General features: G+C 39.0%; 1 protein-coding gene across 2 annotated transcripts in view; it reads left to right on the plus strand.

Moving 5' to 3' along the window:
• Positions 1 to 14,205, plus strand: part of LOC150077476 (transmembrane protein 117-like) — a 242,679-nt gene that overhangs the window by 185,828 nt on the left and 42,646 nt on the right. For both annotated transcript variants that reach the window (XM_090386771.1, XM_090386770.1), the window contains exon 3: positions 9,979 to 10,238. In XM_090386771.1, coding sequence (XP_090242897.1) covers positions 9,979 to 10,238 — 260 coding nt within the window. The remainder of the gene's footprint in view (positions 1 to 9,978; positions 10,239 to 14,205) is intronic.

The following is a 14,205-nucleotide window of genomic DNA, read 5'->3' on the forward strand; positions in this document are numbered from 1 at the left end:
CGTTTTAAGATGTTTAAACAGCATGACCACTACCACATTTGAAGCCAATGCCGCTGAAGGCAAGAAAGTGTTCCCAAACTTTATGGCTAGTTTTATTGTAATGAATACCTTTAATGTTTTTATTTATAGTATAATTTAACAGTATTATATTATTACAACTCTTTTATTGTATTCGCAATAGCATAGAATATTATTCCTGGAACAGCCAGATGGCTAAAAGGAATATGTTGATTTGTATTCACAGAATGTACAAGAAAGTATAAAGAACAATGAAGGAAATGGAAGTTAACAATTCTGCTTTAAATTATAACATAATCTTTGCTATTTATGAAGTACATTCACGGTAAAACGAGGTGAATCAAGTTGCCGCCGGCTTCATGCATTTATATCTTGAGGTAGTGAAACGAAGCCTGTTTCAACGACTAAGGAAAGCCAACCCTACGGAGATTCTTGGAATTCAACTAGACACGGCGAACGATCAGAAGAGGGAAATAAGACGCATAGTGAAGGGACTGCAAGCCATTTGGCAGGAATCATGGAATGAAACTACAAAAGGTGCCAACACCATAAAATTCCTTTCTAATGTGGCGTTTCCTGGCCCAAAGCTGGCTTTCTCCTGGGCTACAAATAACATTTCTGTTAACGGGGCAGGGTCGTTTAATCACAACTTGACAACCTTCAGAATGCAACAAAACCCTCTCCGCACTTGTGGTGACCCTAAAAATTGGGACCACGCTGTGTATACATGCCCTGAATATGAAAAATGTCGCATCAGATTCATGACTAAAATGCATCCACGAAACGAAGAGTATCGCCTCCTCCAATAAGAAAACCTTTATACTGCGCTTATTGAGTTTGCGCAATCAGTATTCCAACATAAGCGCTCCATTCAGGGGCGACCTCCCTAATTTGACATTCACAAAACTGGACAAACAATTGCTGAGCTGAAAATTCCCAAAGTCAGAGTACACACAAATTCCTCTATTTACTGGACTCAACTGTGGCAGAAATTTCTCAAATGGATTTCCGGACAAAAGGACTAACCTCCTACAAGAAACTGCAAACTCTGGATGCTCCAGGGTAGGATTGCAAACTCTGGATGCTCCAGGGTAGGATTGCAAACTCTGAACCTCAGTGTTGGATTCGCTGGTCTCCAGTAGCCTGCAAAAGGTGCACCTGTATACTGTCTGGTAGGTCATGTGCTGCTGACACCTGTCTCTCAGGTGTGAGATGCCATTCTGATGCTCCACTTTGCAAGGCACCTTTGCGCTGAAAGCCTAGGTGTGAGTGGGCCCAGGAAGATCCAACCCTTTACTCCCTCCCTTATCAGGAGGCGCCGTATTTCCTCGTCCTTCCTACTTCCATCCCACTTTTGCTTCCTCTCTTAAACTATCTTTCTTATTCTCACTTTTTTTTTTACTTGGTCTCCGTCACAGAGCTCAGGCAGAGACTAGCTAGAGAACGATGCACTGCTTGGCTCAACTTCCAGCGGTGTTGGCGGGCGACATAGAGTCCCATTAGGGGCCCTGTGGCTAAGTAGCCAGAACACAACAAAACACATTACTACACACTTTCTGGCTTTTACGGTGTACTGTATTTCTTCATAAGAGTACTTATGGCGCAGATGTGGAAAACCACCGGCGCTGCCTTACCCAAATACTATGCCACTATATATATATATATATATATATATATACACACACACACACACACACACACACACTTCTGGCATTGACAGAGTTCTGTTTACTTCACAAGAGTAGTTATCAAGATAGTCGAATACGCCCCTCAGTTACTCCTAATCCTCTACGATAGATGCCTAGAAACAAGCAAATTTCCACTAAATTGGAAAACGGCGAATCTCAAGCTCATACTGAAAAACCCGTCGAAGAACCCGGAGGCCCCGACTCCTATAGACCCATCGCGCTGCTCTCAGTGATAAGCAAGTTGTTGGAAAGGATGCTACTAAAAAGGATACGGAACCACTACGAATCAGCAGGACTCATACAAAGAAACCAATATGGCTTCAAACAAGGTTCCTCCACAATAAAAGCGCTTAGCAACCTTACTAAAAAGGCGGAGGAATGCGTGCATCGGTACTTCCAGGCTGTTTCAATCGACTTTTCCGGGGCGTTCGGCTCACTTTGGTGGCCGAGCGTCTTGGCTAGGTTGCAGGTGGCTGGGATGCCCATCAACCTTTACAGAATCGTTGAATCATATCTCTCAGAAAGAAAGGTAGAGATAAGAACCCACTATCAAAAAATTGCAAGACCTGTCTACAGAGGCTGTCCGCAGGTATCGGTCCCGGGGCCACTCCTCTGGAATTTAGTTATGGATGAGTTCTTGAGGATGAGTCTGGGGCCGGTGTGGTCCCAGGCTTTGCGGACGATCTCATACTCACTATTGAGGCCAGCTCAAGAAGTCAGTTGGAGACGCGGGCCAACTATGCAATACAACTTCTACAGCAATGGGCGGAAAGAAATCAGCTGAAAATTTCACCCACAAATCCCTCCTCAATCTTACTGAAAGGCACCCTGGAACTGCGAAGACTGCCACAAATAAAAATATGAGTCACCATTAAACTCACTGAACAGCTAAGATACCTAGGAATTATTTTAGATAGAAACCTCACATACTGCCTGTCTCATTTCAAATATCTGAGAAACAAGATCAGAATGACTGCCTACAATAGGAGGACCTAAGAAGTATAATGATAACGCGGATACAATATCTTCCAAAATGAATGGAGCATCATCTCCTGGACTCGGAGCAAGAGTACAGGGCCCGAACAGAATACACGCAGAAACTCTTCTTAAGAAAAAAAAACACTAAATGCCATCCAATATGAATGAAAAGGTGCATGACAACAAAAGAAAAAAAGGAGAGAAAAGAAAAAGGGAAGGAAGGGAAAAAGATTGAACTGGAACTCAAGAACTAGCTACATGATATGATACACAAACTCTTGGATCAAACCGGTACCCCATTGGAATGGAACTCACTGACTGACTGACAGACCTACCTTCACTCCTGGTCATGGACGGTGTTGGCCCGTCCTCTCACCCCACAATATAGATCAGGGGCGGCTCATTGATAGGCACTGCGGAACTGCAGCACCCCCAGCTTTTTAAATCTAAATATAAGTCAAAAACCAAGTGGTTAAAAAGTACCATGCTATGGTACTTTTTAACCACTATGCTAGGGGGAGCACCCGAGAAGGCTCTCCTCTTCGCCACCCCCTATTTTCCTTCTGGTGGGGCATGGGCCTGCCCCACTGACCATTACAGGAGCCATCTAACCTATCGGCTCCTTACTTCCTTTCCCCCTCCCCAGCCTTCAGTCTCCCTCTCTCCCTTTCCTATTAACTTACACAGCGATCGCCCCACACGTAAAAATTTTAAAACATAAAAATTAATGCCCGACCTTTTAGGATTTTCTCCTGCCTTTCATCGTATAATCCCTTATTTACAGTGTCTCTCCATTTTTTTATTTTTATCTTTATTTATTATTATTTTTTTTTTAGGTCCTTGCCACTGAAATCTCAGGAAATTAGGTGGCAGGACCTGCCAGAGTAAAACTCGAAACTGAGTATTCCTGGTCAACCTCCCGGTTTGGTTTAGTGTGGGCAACGCTGGGTCCCATCAGGGGCCCAGAGGCTAATAGGCAAGAAGAACAATGGGCGCATGACATTACACACCACAAGTTCCATATACTTTTAAATCTCTGGCCTTGACAGAGTACTGTCTTCACCCACAATGAAAAATACGCGGAGATGGAAAGCCTTGGTGCCGTCAGACAATGAATACACTATACTTCACAAGATTATTGATTGCGCAATAGTGGTAAACCACTGGTGGCGCCTTACCCCAACACTATGCCATTCTGCACTAAATTGCCTAGTTCTATTTTGTTTCTATACGTACATACTACCATTACTTTAAGCTGGTGCTATGCCATCATATGCTGTATGGAGTGAGCCAAGTAACTAGCGTTTACTGTTCCACTTCTCATTAATAATGTCAAATTAAAATAAAAGAGCTACCACTGAAATCTGTTAGCATTCAGGCAAATTAAATTAAATACTTATACTAATAAGTCAATCTACATTTAAATAAGTCAATCAGCTTAATCAATGACACAAACCAAGTTAGGCACAAACCGCGACGCTACAATTCAGAAGTTAATGAATGCGTAGCATGTGGCTATTATTAAGGTAATTAGGCGCGCTAGCATGTATGCATAGGCGCCTATTGTCTTTATCACGTCCGTCCGTTCGCATGTAACAAAGGGACGGATTTTCATGAAATTTTATATTTGGTTCATAGAAACATGCCGAGCTATCCTAAATTTCATTAAAATAGGAGGAATAGAAATCCAGCAATTATTACTTACTTTATTTTCCCATATAAATTGAATGGAAAAAAGAAATTCATATATTAAACATAGTTTTAATGCAGTATTGTTAGCTTCACACAGTCAGGAAGTGCATGCTTCGCGTGTATTATTATGTAAGACTCGTGAATGTGGTGTCGCTACATATATATAGAGAAAAAAAGAGACTTAAAAGTACTGTGGATTTTACTATATTCAGAAAGTCCCACTAGTGGAGATAATAATTTGGCTAAGAAACCAGAAAGTGCATAGGTTGGACTGCCTATAAATGATACTATGGGTCTAAGTGGCACATCTGTTTTATGAATTTTGGGTAAGCCATAAAATCTTGGCATTTGGCTACCTGTAGCATGCAGCATCCAATATTGTTCCTTAGAAATTTTGTTAGATTTAAGCCAACCCTGTACCATTCTGTTCACTTGTCGTTATAACCTTATAGGTTATCTGATCTTCCAATAAATCTAACGCTTTATTTCTATATGTTTCCTTATCAAGAACCACCGTTGCTCTGCCTTTGTCCGCGGGTAGGACTACAATGTCCGCGGGTAGGACTACAATCTTGTTTAAGGCTTCTTAGCGCTAATTTTTGCTTCACATTTTGCTTCACTTTCTGGTTTCTTAGCCAAATTATTATCTCCACTAGTGGGACTTTCTGAATATAGTATTAAAGATAGTAAAGATTTTGTGCATTTTATTAGAAGCCAACGCATAGAAGAGAATGAAATCATGATATCTTTCGACGTGAAATCGCTATTTACATGTATTCCGATTGACCATGGGGTGTGGTGTGCACACATGGCATTACGGAGGGACACCACCCTAAATACTAGAACACAACTAAAGCTAGAGGATATTGGGAAAGGAATAGAGTTATGCCTCTCAAGCACCACTATGGTGTTTGACAATACTATGTATAAGCAGGTTAATGGTACAGCCATGGGCTCCCCCATTAGCGCAATTGTAGCTAATTTAGCTATGGAGGAGCTCGAGGCCAGAATATTTAATGGTAGTGTTCTCCCTATGCGCCCCTGGAAAAGGTATGTGGATGATACGTTTTCAATTATTCGGAAGGGGAGTGAAGATCAGGTGTTGAACATCTTAAATGGCTTCTCCCCATTCATACAATTTACATCGGAGGCAGAAGAAGGAGGAGTTTTGCCGTTCCTAGATGTGTTGGTCTGTAGGGAAGACCGACAGCTAAAGACTAAGGTATATAGGAAATCCATGTGTAAAGGGCAGTATTCGCACTACAGTTCAGCTCAGACCAACCATCATAGGAACAGTGTGATAAGAACATTAGTTGATAGAGCAAAATCACATTGCAGTACCTCCGATGATAGGAAGTTAGAGTATGAACGGGTCACGACGGATCTTGCAAAATGTGGTTACCCCCAGAGGATTATAGATAAATATGTTAAAGGAAATCAGAGGAGAGGCGAGTCTTTTACACCAACATCCACTGCATACATTCCCTATTATCCGGGTCTGACTGATCATATAGCTAGAATACTAAGAAAGTACCAGACACGTTGTGTGCAGCTTCCGGGGCGGAGGCTGCACACAATCGTGTCTCAGGTTAAGGACCCCATTCAAAAAGAGAACACAAGTGGGGTCGTATATAGCATTAGATGCCCGGATTGTGGGGAATGTTATGTAGGGGAAACAAAACGCCGTCTCAAAGATCGTCTGGGGGAACACACTAAGGCAATAAGAAATGCGGAGTATGGCAAATCCGCCGTGGCCGAACATTTTTGGGAGAAGCAGCACCAGGTCTCCCCGGACGATGCTATCATCACCGATCGGGCGCATAAGTTCTGGGACCGTACGTGGCTCGAGAGTTTGCGGATCTATTCTACAAGCAACATTAATAGAGATAGAGGTACGCGGATTCATCCCCTCTTTGAGGCCACTATCCTCAGAAGGGATGAACGGTTCCGTATGACTCCCGCTCGAGCCACTTCCGGTTCCACAACGCAAGAGAACGGAACGCGTGAGAATGAAACACGTGATGAGTACCATGAACCTGCTGATATTTAAAGATGTACTGCAGAATAAGAAAATACCGCTGAAGAAGAAGGCTGGAGCCTTTGAAAGCTATGGTTTTTTTATCGCTTTTAACTTAGTATATTTTAATGCATTTTATTGTTCTTAATGTAGCAGATTTTAATATTTTATATATATATGTATAGTTTATCGTAAAGTTAAATTTATTGTAAATACAGGTTATTATAATTTATTATAAACACAGTTATTAAAAGTCCAGTTTCCTTTGTGTTTTTATTTTTACGTAAGGTTGGTGCAAAACACTAAAATCCACAGTATGAATATACCCAACCTCAGAGGCCTGTTTGAAGACTTAAAAGTATACGGGAAAGAGCAATAAATACTATACAGTTGCATTTAAACTGAAACGGCTAGTTTCAAGAGAGTAAAAACTACAGAATTTATTAAGTGTCTGTAAAGACGAGCAAGTTAGTGCAAAACATGTTACTTCGTAATAAATCACCAAAGCAGGTGAAATGGTATCGCTTTTGTTACATCTCATATTGTGAATGCCTTCACAACGAGTTGCCTGTTATTTCACTACCTCGAGATTTTATTAAATACAATTAAACAGAGTTTCTTCTCTATTTAATTTCCTTCACATTAAATAGAGAAGACTACTGTTACTTATTCCATGCGGATATCACCACCCAGACGGCACCGTTTCGTTTCACCTACTTCGCTGATTTACTACAAAGTAGGCGCCTCCGTAGCTAGGTGGGCAGGAGCAGCAGTGCGTAGCACACGCTTCTTAATTAGACCGGGGTTCGAGCCCGTGCCCACCAAATACGGAGGATGCGGAAAGGTCAGGGAATGACCACAGCATATCCCCGGAGCAATATGGCCTTAGTTGCTAATGCTCCTAAAAACCTAATAACAAACAAACAACTACAAACTAAAATGCTTTGCACTAACTATAAACCTAACTGTAATGATGCTTTGCACTAACTAAAAACTTAACTATAATGATGCTTTGCACTAACTATAAACCTAACTAATGATGCTTTGCACTAACTATAAACCTAACTATAAAGATAACTATAATGATGCTTTGCACTAACTATAAACCTAACTATAATGATGCTTTGCACTAACTATAAACCTAACTATAATGATGCTTTGCAATAACTATAAAGATAACCATATTTACTTTTTACTTCAGCTAATCACAGAAAAAAAATCAATTAATTCAAAGTAAAAATAGAATGCGCCTGAAATTAGTGTATTGCGTACATTACCTAATTTGTAGTGGAAGTATGTGATCCGATGTCTAGATATTACTTAATAGGAAAATGTTCAATCGATATCACATTTTCAGAGTATGTTTCATTGTTCCTTATGTAGGGTTTTTTAGGCCCATCAGCTGCTTAGGCAATATAGCTCCATATATATACACTGCTCGACAAAATTAACAGAACACGTAAAAAACATGGTATTACTCGTGCAGCTTGCGATGAAGCAGAAAAATTTTACTACTGCGATGAAATGAGGACACAGCAGGAAACTTCGGACAGGTAAGTAAGTATAAGGGACATTTATAGGGATTGTATAAGAATTATCAAAAGGTCGCATTACAAAAGTCGATAGCAGATGCTCGAAAATATGGTCAGATGACATCAGAACGGCGTATGACCCCCTCCAGCGGCTAAATAGCCATGACAGCGGTGAACCATGCTCGATATAAAGTGTGTATGGCAACAATCACATTCTTCCAACAGCACAGACCTTAGCTCACCAAGTGACCGAGGAATTCGCTATCGGCGTACAATGCGACGTCCAAAACCATCCCATACATGTTCGATCGGATTTAAGTCTGGTGATCATGCTTGCCACGACAGTCGTTGGATATCTTCAGTTTCAAGATATTCTTCCACCACTTGAGCTCTATGTGCAGTGGCACTGTCGTGCATGAAGAAAAAATCTCGGCAAACCGCGCACCTAAAAAGTAGCACATAAGGTTCGAGGATCTGTTCTCGGTACCTCTGCGCAGTTACGGTATTCCTATCAAACACATGAAGGGGTTTGTGCGGCTGTTGATCATTATTCCTCCCCACACGAGAACACCACCTCCACTGTTTGTCCTTTTCTCAGATGTTGGAGGGATGATACCGCATTCCTCGTTGTCTCCATATGAAATAACGTCCGGAATCTGTTTGTAGACTAAAACGGGACTCATAAAAATATACAAATACACCACTTGTCAAGGCTCCAAGTCATATATTCATGGCACCAGTTTCGAAGAGCTCTGGCGGGGTTTGGGGTTAATGGGATTCAAACCACTGGCTTACTTGCGTATAGTCCACATGAATTGAGCCTTCTTAACACATTCCGGTTGGAAATGTTTTCATCGGCAGCCACAACAACCTCAAGAGACAGTTGATGGCAGGATATCGTAGGGTTCCGTCTTGCTGTTAGAGCCAGTCAGCGGTTTGTACTGGTTGATGTAACCCCCGGGTGACCTTGGCCAGCTCTTCTTGTAATGGTTCTTGTCTCCTGAAGCTGCTTCCATAGTGTCGAGACGACATTGCGTGCACATTAAGCCAACATGCCATCTCCGCCTGCAACTTCTTGGCTTCGAGTCGTCTCAAAAAATCATCTAAACGACGACTTGCCATCCCGAGTACTGGAGATGTGGCTATCCCACTGCGCAAGCGAAAAAGGGGGAATGAAGTGTGGTTGCAACCCGTGTTTTTATAGGCATGGATAATTTGCATAATGTGCGGCTCTGTAAGGTGTTAGATTGATTTCAATTGGTTAATCGGAATTTGCATGCTAGGATTCCTGTTATATCAAATATTCGCCTTCAGCACACTGTTCACAATAAAATATTCAAGAAAAACATTTTGTTCTTTAATAATCTAGCAGTGTATTATGTCTCTAAGTTGTGTGTGCACTGTTATTGATTTGTCTATTTGGTGGACGAAAATATTTTTTTCTCCCTTATTTCTGGGAGAAAAAAACATGATACCCACTAATACAGCCGTGTTATAAAAATTCCTCAAGCCATTGACAGAATTTGAACTTGAATCTTTTCCGCAAAGTGTGGGGGAGGGCGGTGATTATACTAAGTGTGCTACAGCAAGGGCTCGTTGGTTCCTAGATAGCTATTAAGATCAGTCGTAGCCTCCCCCGCCCCTTCCCCTGACCACAGAAATCTATTAATATAAATAAAAGTATATTTCGTGTATTTCTCTGGAACGATATGTCGGATCGAAGCCATATTTTCAACTTATGTTCTGTTGGTTCTTAAGAAAATTTCAGGTTCAGTTACGATTTCTTTTTCTTTCCCCCCCTTGCAAAAATCGGCATAAATGAAAGTATGTTTTCGCATTAATCGACAAGAATTTTAATGAATATTTTAGGAATCTCTGTAACAAATTTTTATGTCGGTGGGTTGATTTACTTTTATTTTGTAAATCATAAATTATTACTGTTTGCTAATGCGCCTGAAATGTAACGCTACGTACTTTAACTAACTTGTTTTTCGATATTTTCGAATATGATCGAATTTCAACAAATAATCTCGTCTTGTCTTTATATATCCAGGTACTACTTCCAGCATCCATATGCCAGGCTGTTCGTATCTTATTTTGTTATCTTCTGCAACTTCCTCATCTTTGCCGAAGATCCTGTCTCCCACAGTCACACAGAGAGTGAAATTCCAGTCGTCGGGAATGTTTTCTCCTTCGTCGTCACCAAATATCCTCCACAGTGGGGCTGGTGTGTCCTAAAGGTGTCGTTGTGGCTGATCGCAATCCTTGGAGGACTCATCTTCGGCAAATACTTCATCCACCACTTTCTGCTTCGTAAGATTTTCTCACTGTCTCACCGTGTAGTGGCGCTCTGTGTCTTCATATCTCAGCGCGTGAGTCTGTTAAGTGGGCTGTTTTAAATGTTAGCATTTCATGTTTTCGTTTAAGAAAATTCTTGTACCCATGATTATATTTAGCATGTCTCGTAAGCGTGCAGCATGTGAAAGAGAATGTGTCAGTGATTTATGAGAGGTGGAGGGAGAAGTAGAAATGTGCTTCCTTTCAGAATATGCTTTATTGGTGTTTTATATTTCCAAATAATTGCATAGGCGAAACGTTACACATATCTGCAATTCGTATGTTTTAGAGCAGTGATTCCCAACCTTTTAGTTACCGCGCCTCACATTTTAAATTGTCTCAATTGCTTGCTTACTTCCTTTAGCAAAGTAAATAAATAAATTAACAGTCAGCTCTTTTAAGTGCCTATTCATTTTGTAATAAGAAAATAAATGGTATTCAACAAATAAACAGTGTAGAGTCTAAGTCAATAGCGCTGATAATATCATAACTTTAACTCTTTTTGCATAATACAAAAAATAGAATTTAAAAAAAATCAAAATAAGTATGGATATTCAAATTTTGCAACTGATGCATTTTAGCCTCTTCCACATGCACACATTCACCAGAAGGGGGACGTCCCATTGAAAAATATAATTTAGACATACCTGTGTAATCCCTAATGGAGTTTACATTATGAAACGAAAGGGAAAATAAAAAGTAGTTACAACTTTTGCCACCAGATAGATATGTATGCTGTGCTATCTGCATTGGTGTTTATAAAGCGAGGAAATGTTTATGCCACATTGTATGTTTGGTATTATCATTTTCACAGTGCAACATCAATGTTAAATGTGACAATTTCAATATGAAAGAGGGTTTAATTAGGTAATTATCGCCTGAAATAATAACAGATTGTACCAAAAGTAACTTATATAATTATTATAAATAAAAACAAAAATAGTAATGGAAGAAAACACAACATTAAATTTACATTTTATAGATTCAGAGTACTTTTAACTACTAGTACGCTTCATGAAAATTTGAATCATTAAGTACTTTTCCAGTTCATAATCTTGTTATAAAATTCTATGCTCTTCAGGAACGTAATTGTTTAATATTTTCAATCAACTTAAGATTAATGAATACTGGTTTTTCGTCGTTATAGGCTTTTCAATAAGTACGATTGGGAATTACGACTATTATTAATTCGAAAGTGTTGGTAACCGTTCCATTGATGAAGTATCCAGTTTTGACACCTGGTACTGAGCTTTCAACATTCAGGAGTTCTAAATCTGAAAGGAAACGTCTAGGCTTTAAGTACTCTTTTCTCATATATGATCCAAGTGCGAACGAATTCTTGAAAATATTTGGCACCATACTTTATAACTGATGTGAATTTCTCGAGTGACATGCCTTTTGGAAGAATTCCTACACAGCTGTTCTCATTAAATTTTTTCAGTATTTCAAATGACAAGAACAGCTAATTCCAGTGTTTCTATTAGAGACTTGCTTGCCTGAATAATTAACAGGCTGCTTTGCCTGTTTTATTTTGAACTGTTTATACAATCAAGATTCCATAATCCTCATTTTTCTCTTGTTAAGCATTTCATTTGGACTACTACTATCATCAACTGTTGTTGTTTGTTCGTTATTTGGTTTTAGGAGCATTAGCAACTAAGGCCATATTGCTCCGTTCATCAACTGCACAAGGTATCTTAAGAAAACTTGAATAACAACAACATTACTAATACAATATACAGAAATAATTAACTAAAATTCAATATCAATAATATTTTTACATATATTTTCGACTTTCTCCCAAACTTGTGTACGTCTGGGTTTTACTCAATTATATTTTATTATTTACGTATTTTATTACTAAACCATTGCGTTTAAGATTTCAGGAAACTCGAGACATTTAATGTGTCCAGAAAAAAATAATTGGACGCCGTAACAAAAAAAACACTGAAAACTGTGAAAACCGGGAGACTGGTTACCACTTTAAACATGTATAAGCAGTCTCAATGGAGCAACACTAGATGGAGGTATCACATTAAGCTTTATGCATTTAATTGCCATAGTTTTTTTTTAAACTAAAACTGGTTATCTGGGTTAGTGTTTCCCAGAACTTTTTTCAGATACAGACCACGTTTATATTTGAGAAGGAACCCATGTACCACGAAAAATATTAAACTATACATGCAATACATTATACTCATACTTAACATAATGTAGTATGCGTCAAGTTATAGGTGTACCTGTATCTCTTATCACTGTTAATGGGATGCTGTCTGCCGCAAAAAAAAAAAAAAAAAAAAAACGCTCTGTTTTATTGTCAAAGCCCACGGACCAATTTCATAAGTTACAACTCCTCCGTGACAGCATAGTGATTTCGCCTCTTGTCACTCGTTTGGAGAGCTCTGGGTTCAATTACGCAGACGAATGGAGGAATTTCTAAAGACCTCTTCAATCGAGACGGTAGTTAGCCGATCTCAGGAGGAGGCGACTGAAAAATTCCAGAATAACATGCGAGTTATTCCGGATTTTTCAACCCGTACAAAATGCAAATCGCTTCTACAGATATAAAACACATACGGATATAAGTTACGCTTGGCAGCTGGTAACATAATAATTACTAGCTGTACCCGTTGAGAAATTTTCGCAATTGGTAGTAGAGTTTTTCTCTAGCTGTCCTAAAGAAATGTAGTCCGTGTTTTGTCGTGAGCAAGTAAGCCAGGACGCGTCGAATCATTTCTCATTTCTTATATCTGAGGAAACTTCTAAATTTTCTTTGGCTTCACCATCTTTCCGATAATTCAAAATGTGCACGTTGCGTGCCTTTTATATTTTCCCATTTTTCTGCACACCTAGGAAGAAATATTTTCAATTTGAGACCACTTTCGACCTGATATGTTAAACATATTTCTAATAAACATAGGTCTTGCCTGTGTCACCAGGACAATCTATACAAAAAGCATTAACTGACGTATCATTGCATTGTACTGCTGTCGTTATCTCCCTGATAAAATTTAACTGGTCTTCGTTAGCAGTCTGTAATTATGGTTTCACAGAGTTCAAATAGTTAGCTGAGCTGAAGGTGAAGTTTTGATGGTGCGAAGAGTAATGAAGATTTTCTAAAGATATCGGCATATTCCTTCGAATGACCAAATCATCATTCACCATAAGTCTTTATTTCCCTTCGAAATTAACTCCTATTTATTATTTACCTGAATGACAGCACTTATTTTTTATATTTATTGTTTAAAAAAGCACTTTTAAAATTTAAAGATAAAGAAAAATAATAGTTTTGTATTGTATAACCATTAAGGAAACACCTTTAACATTCGTGGTGGTGCATTCTACTGGTGAGAAACTTAACTTCGTTTAATGATCGCTTACTTCGATCCTCCGAAAACGGCTTCCGTATTAATATATAGATCATAATTTTTATATTTTCCCATTTTTATGCACACCTAGGAAGAAATATCTTCAATTTGAGATCACTTTCAGCCCGATCGGTTAGGCTTATCGTTCACAATGGCCGTCTCAAGAAAACGGCTTCCGTATTAATATACAGATTATTATTTCATAAGTTCCGTGGAAGACTGGAGGTTTGGGGAACACTGATATAATGCATAGTTACACACTCTGTGGTGTGGAATGCAACACAGATAGAAACAAAAAAGAGAGAGACAGAGAGAATTATAGAAAAAGAATAATAAAATACAAAATTACATATTTTTAATTAACAATCTTAAGTATAAATTTTAAACTTAAATTAATGAGAAGTTAATTTTACATATTCTAACGTTGCTATTTCTTTATTACCTAATTTTATATGTAAGATATTTTTCACAATTTCAAGTGGTAGTATCTGGTCGTGGCATTTTTTCACACTTTGAAATTTAATATAAATTTCGGATGCAGTTAACCTCCCCCCCCATCCAGTAACATCACCAAT

The sequence above is a fragment of the Mastigoproctus giganteus genome, chromosome 12, assembly GCF_048544385.1.
Source record: "Mastigoproctus giganteus isolate SK-2022 chromosome 12, ASM4854438v1, whole genome shotgun sequence".
Lineage (NCBI taxonomy): Eukaryota > Metazoa > Arthropoda > Arachnida > Uropygi > Thelyphonidae > Mastigoproctus > Mastigoproctus giganteus.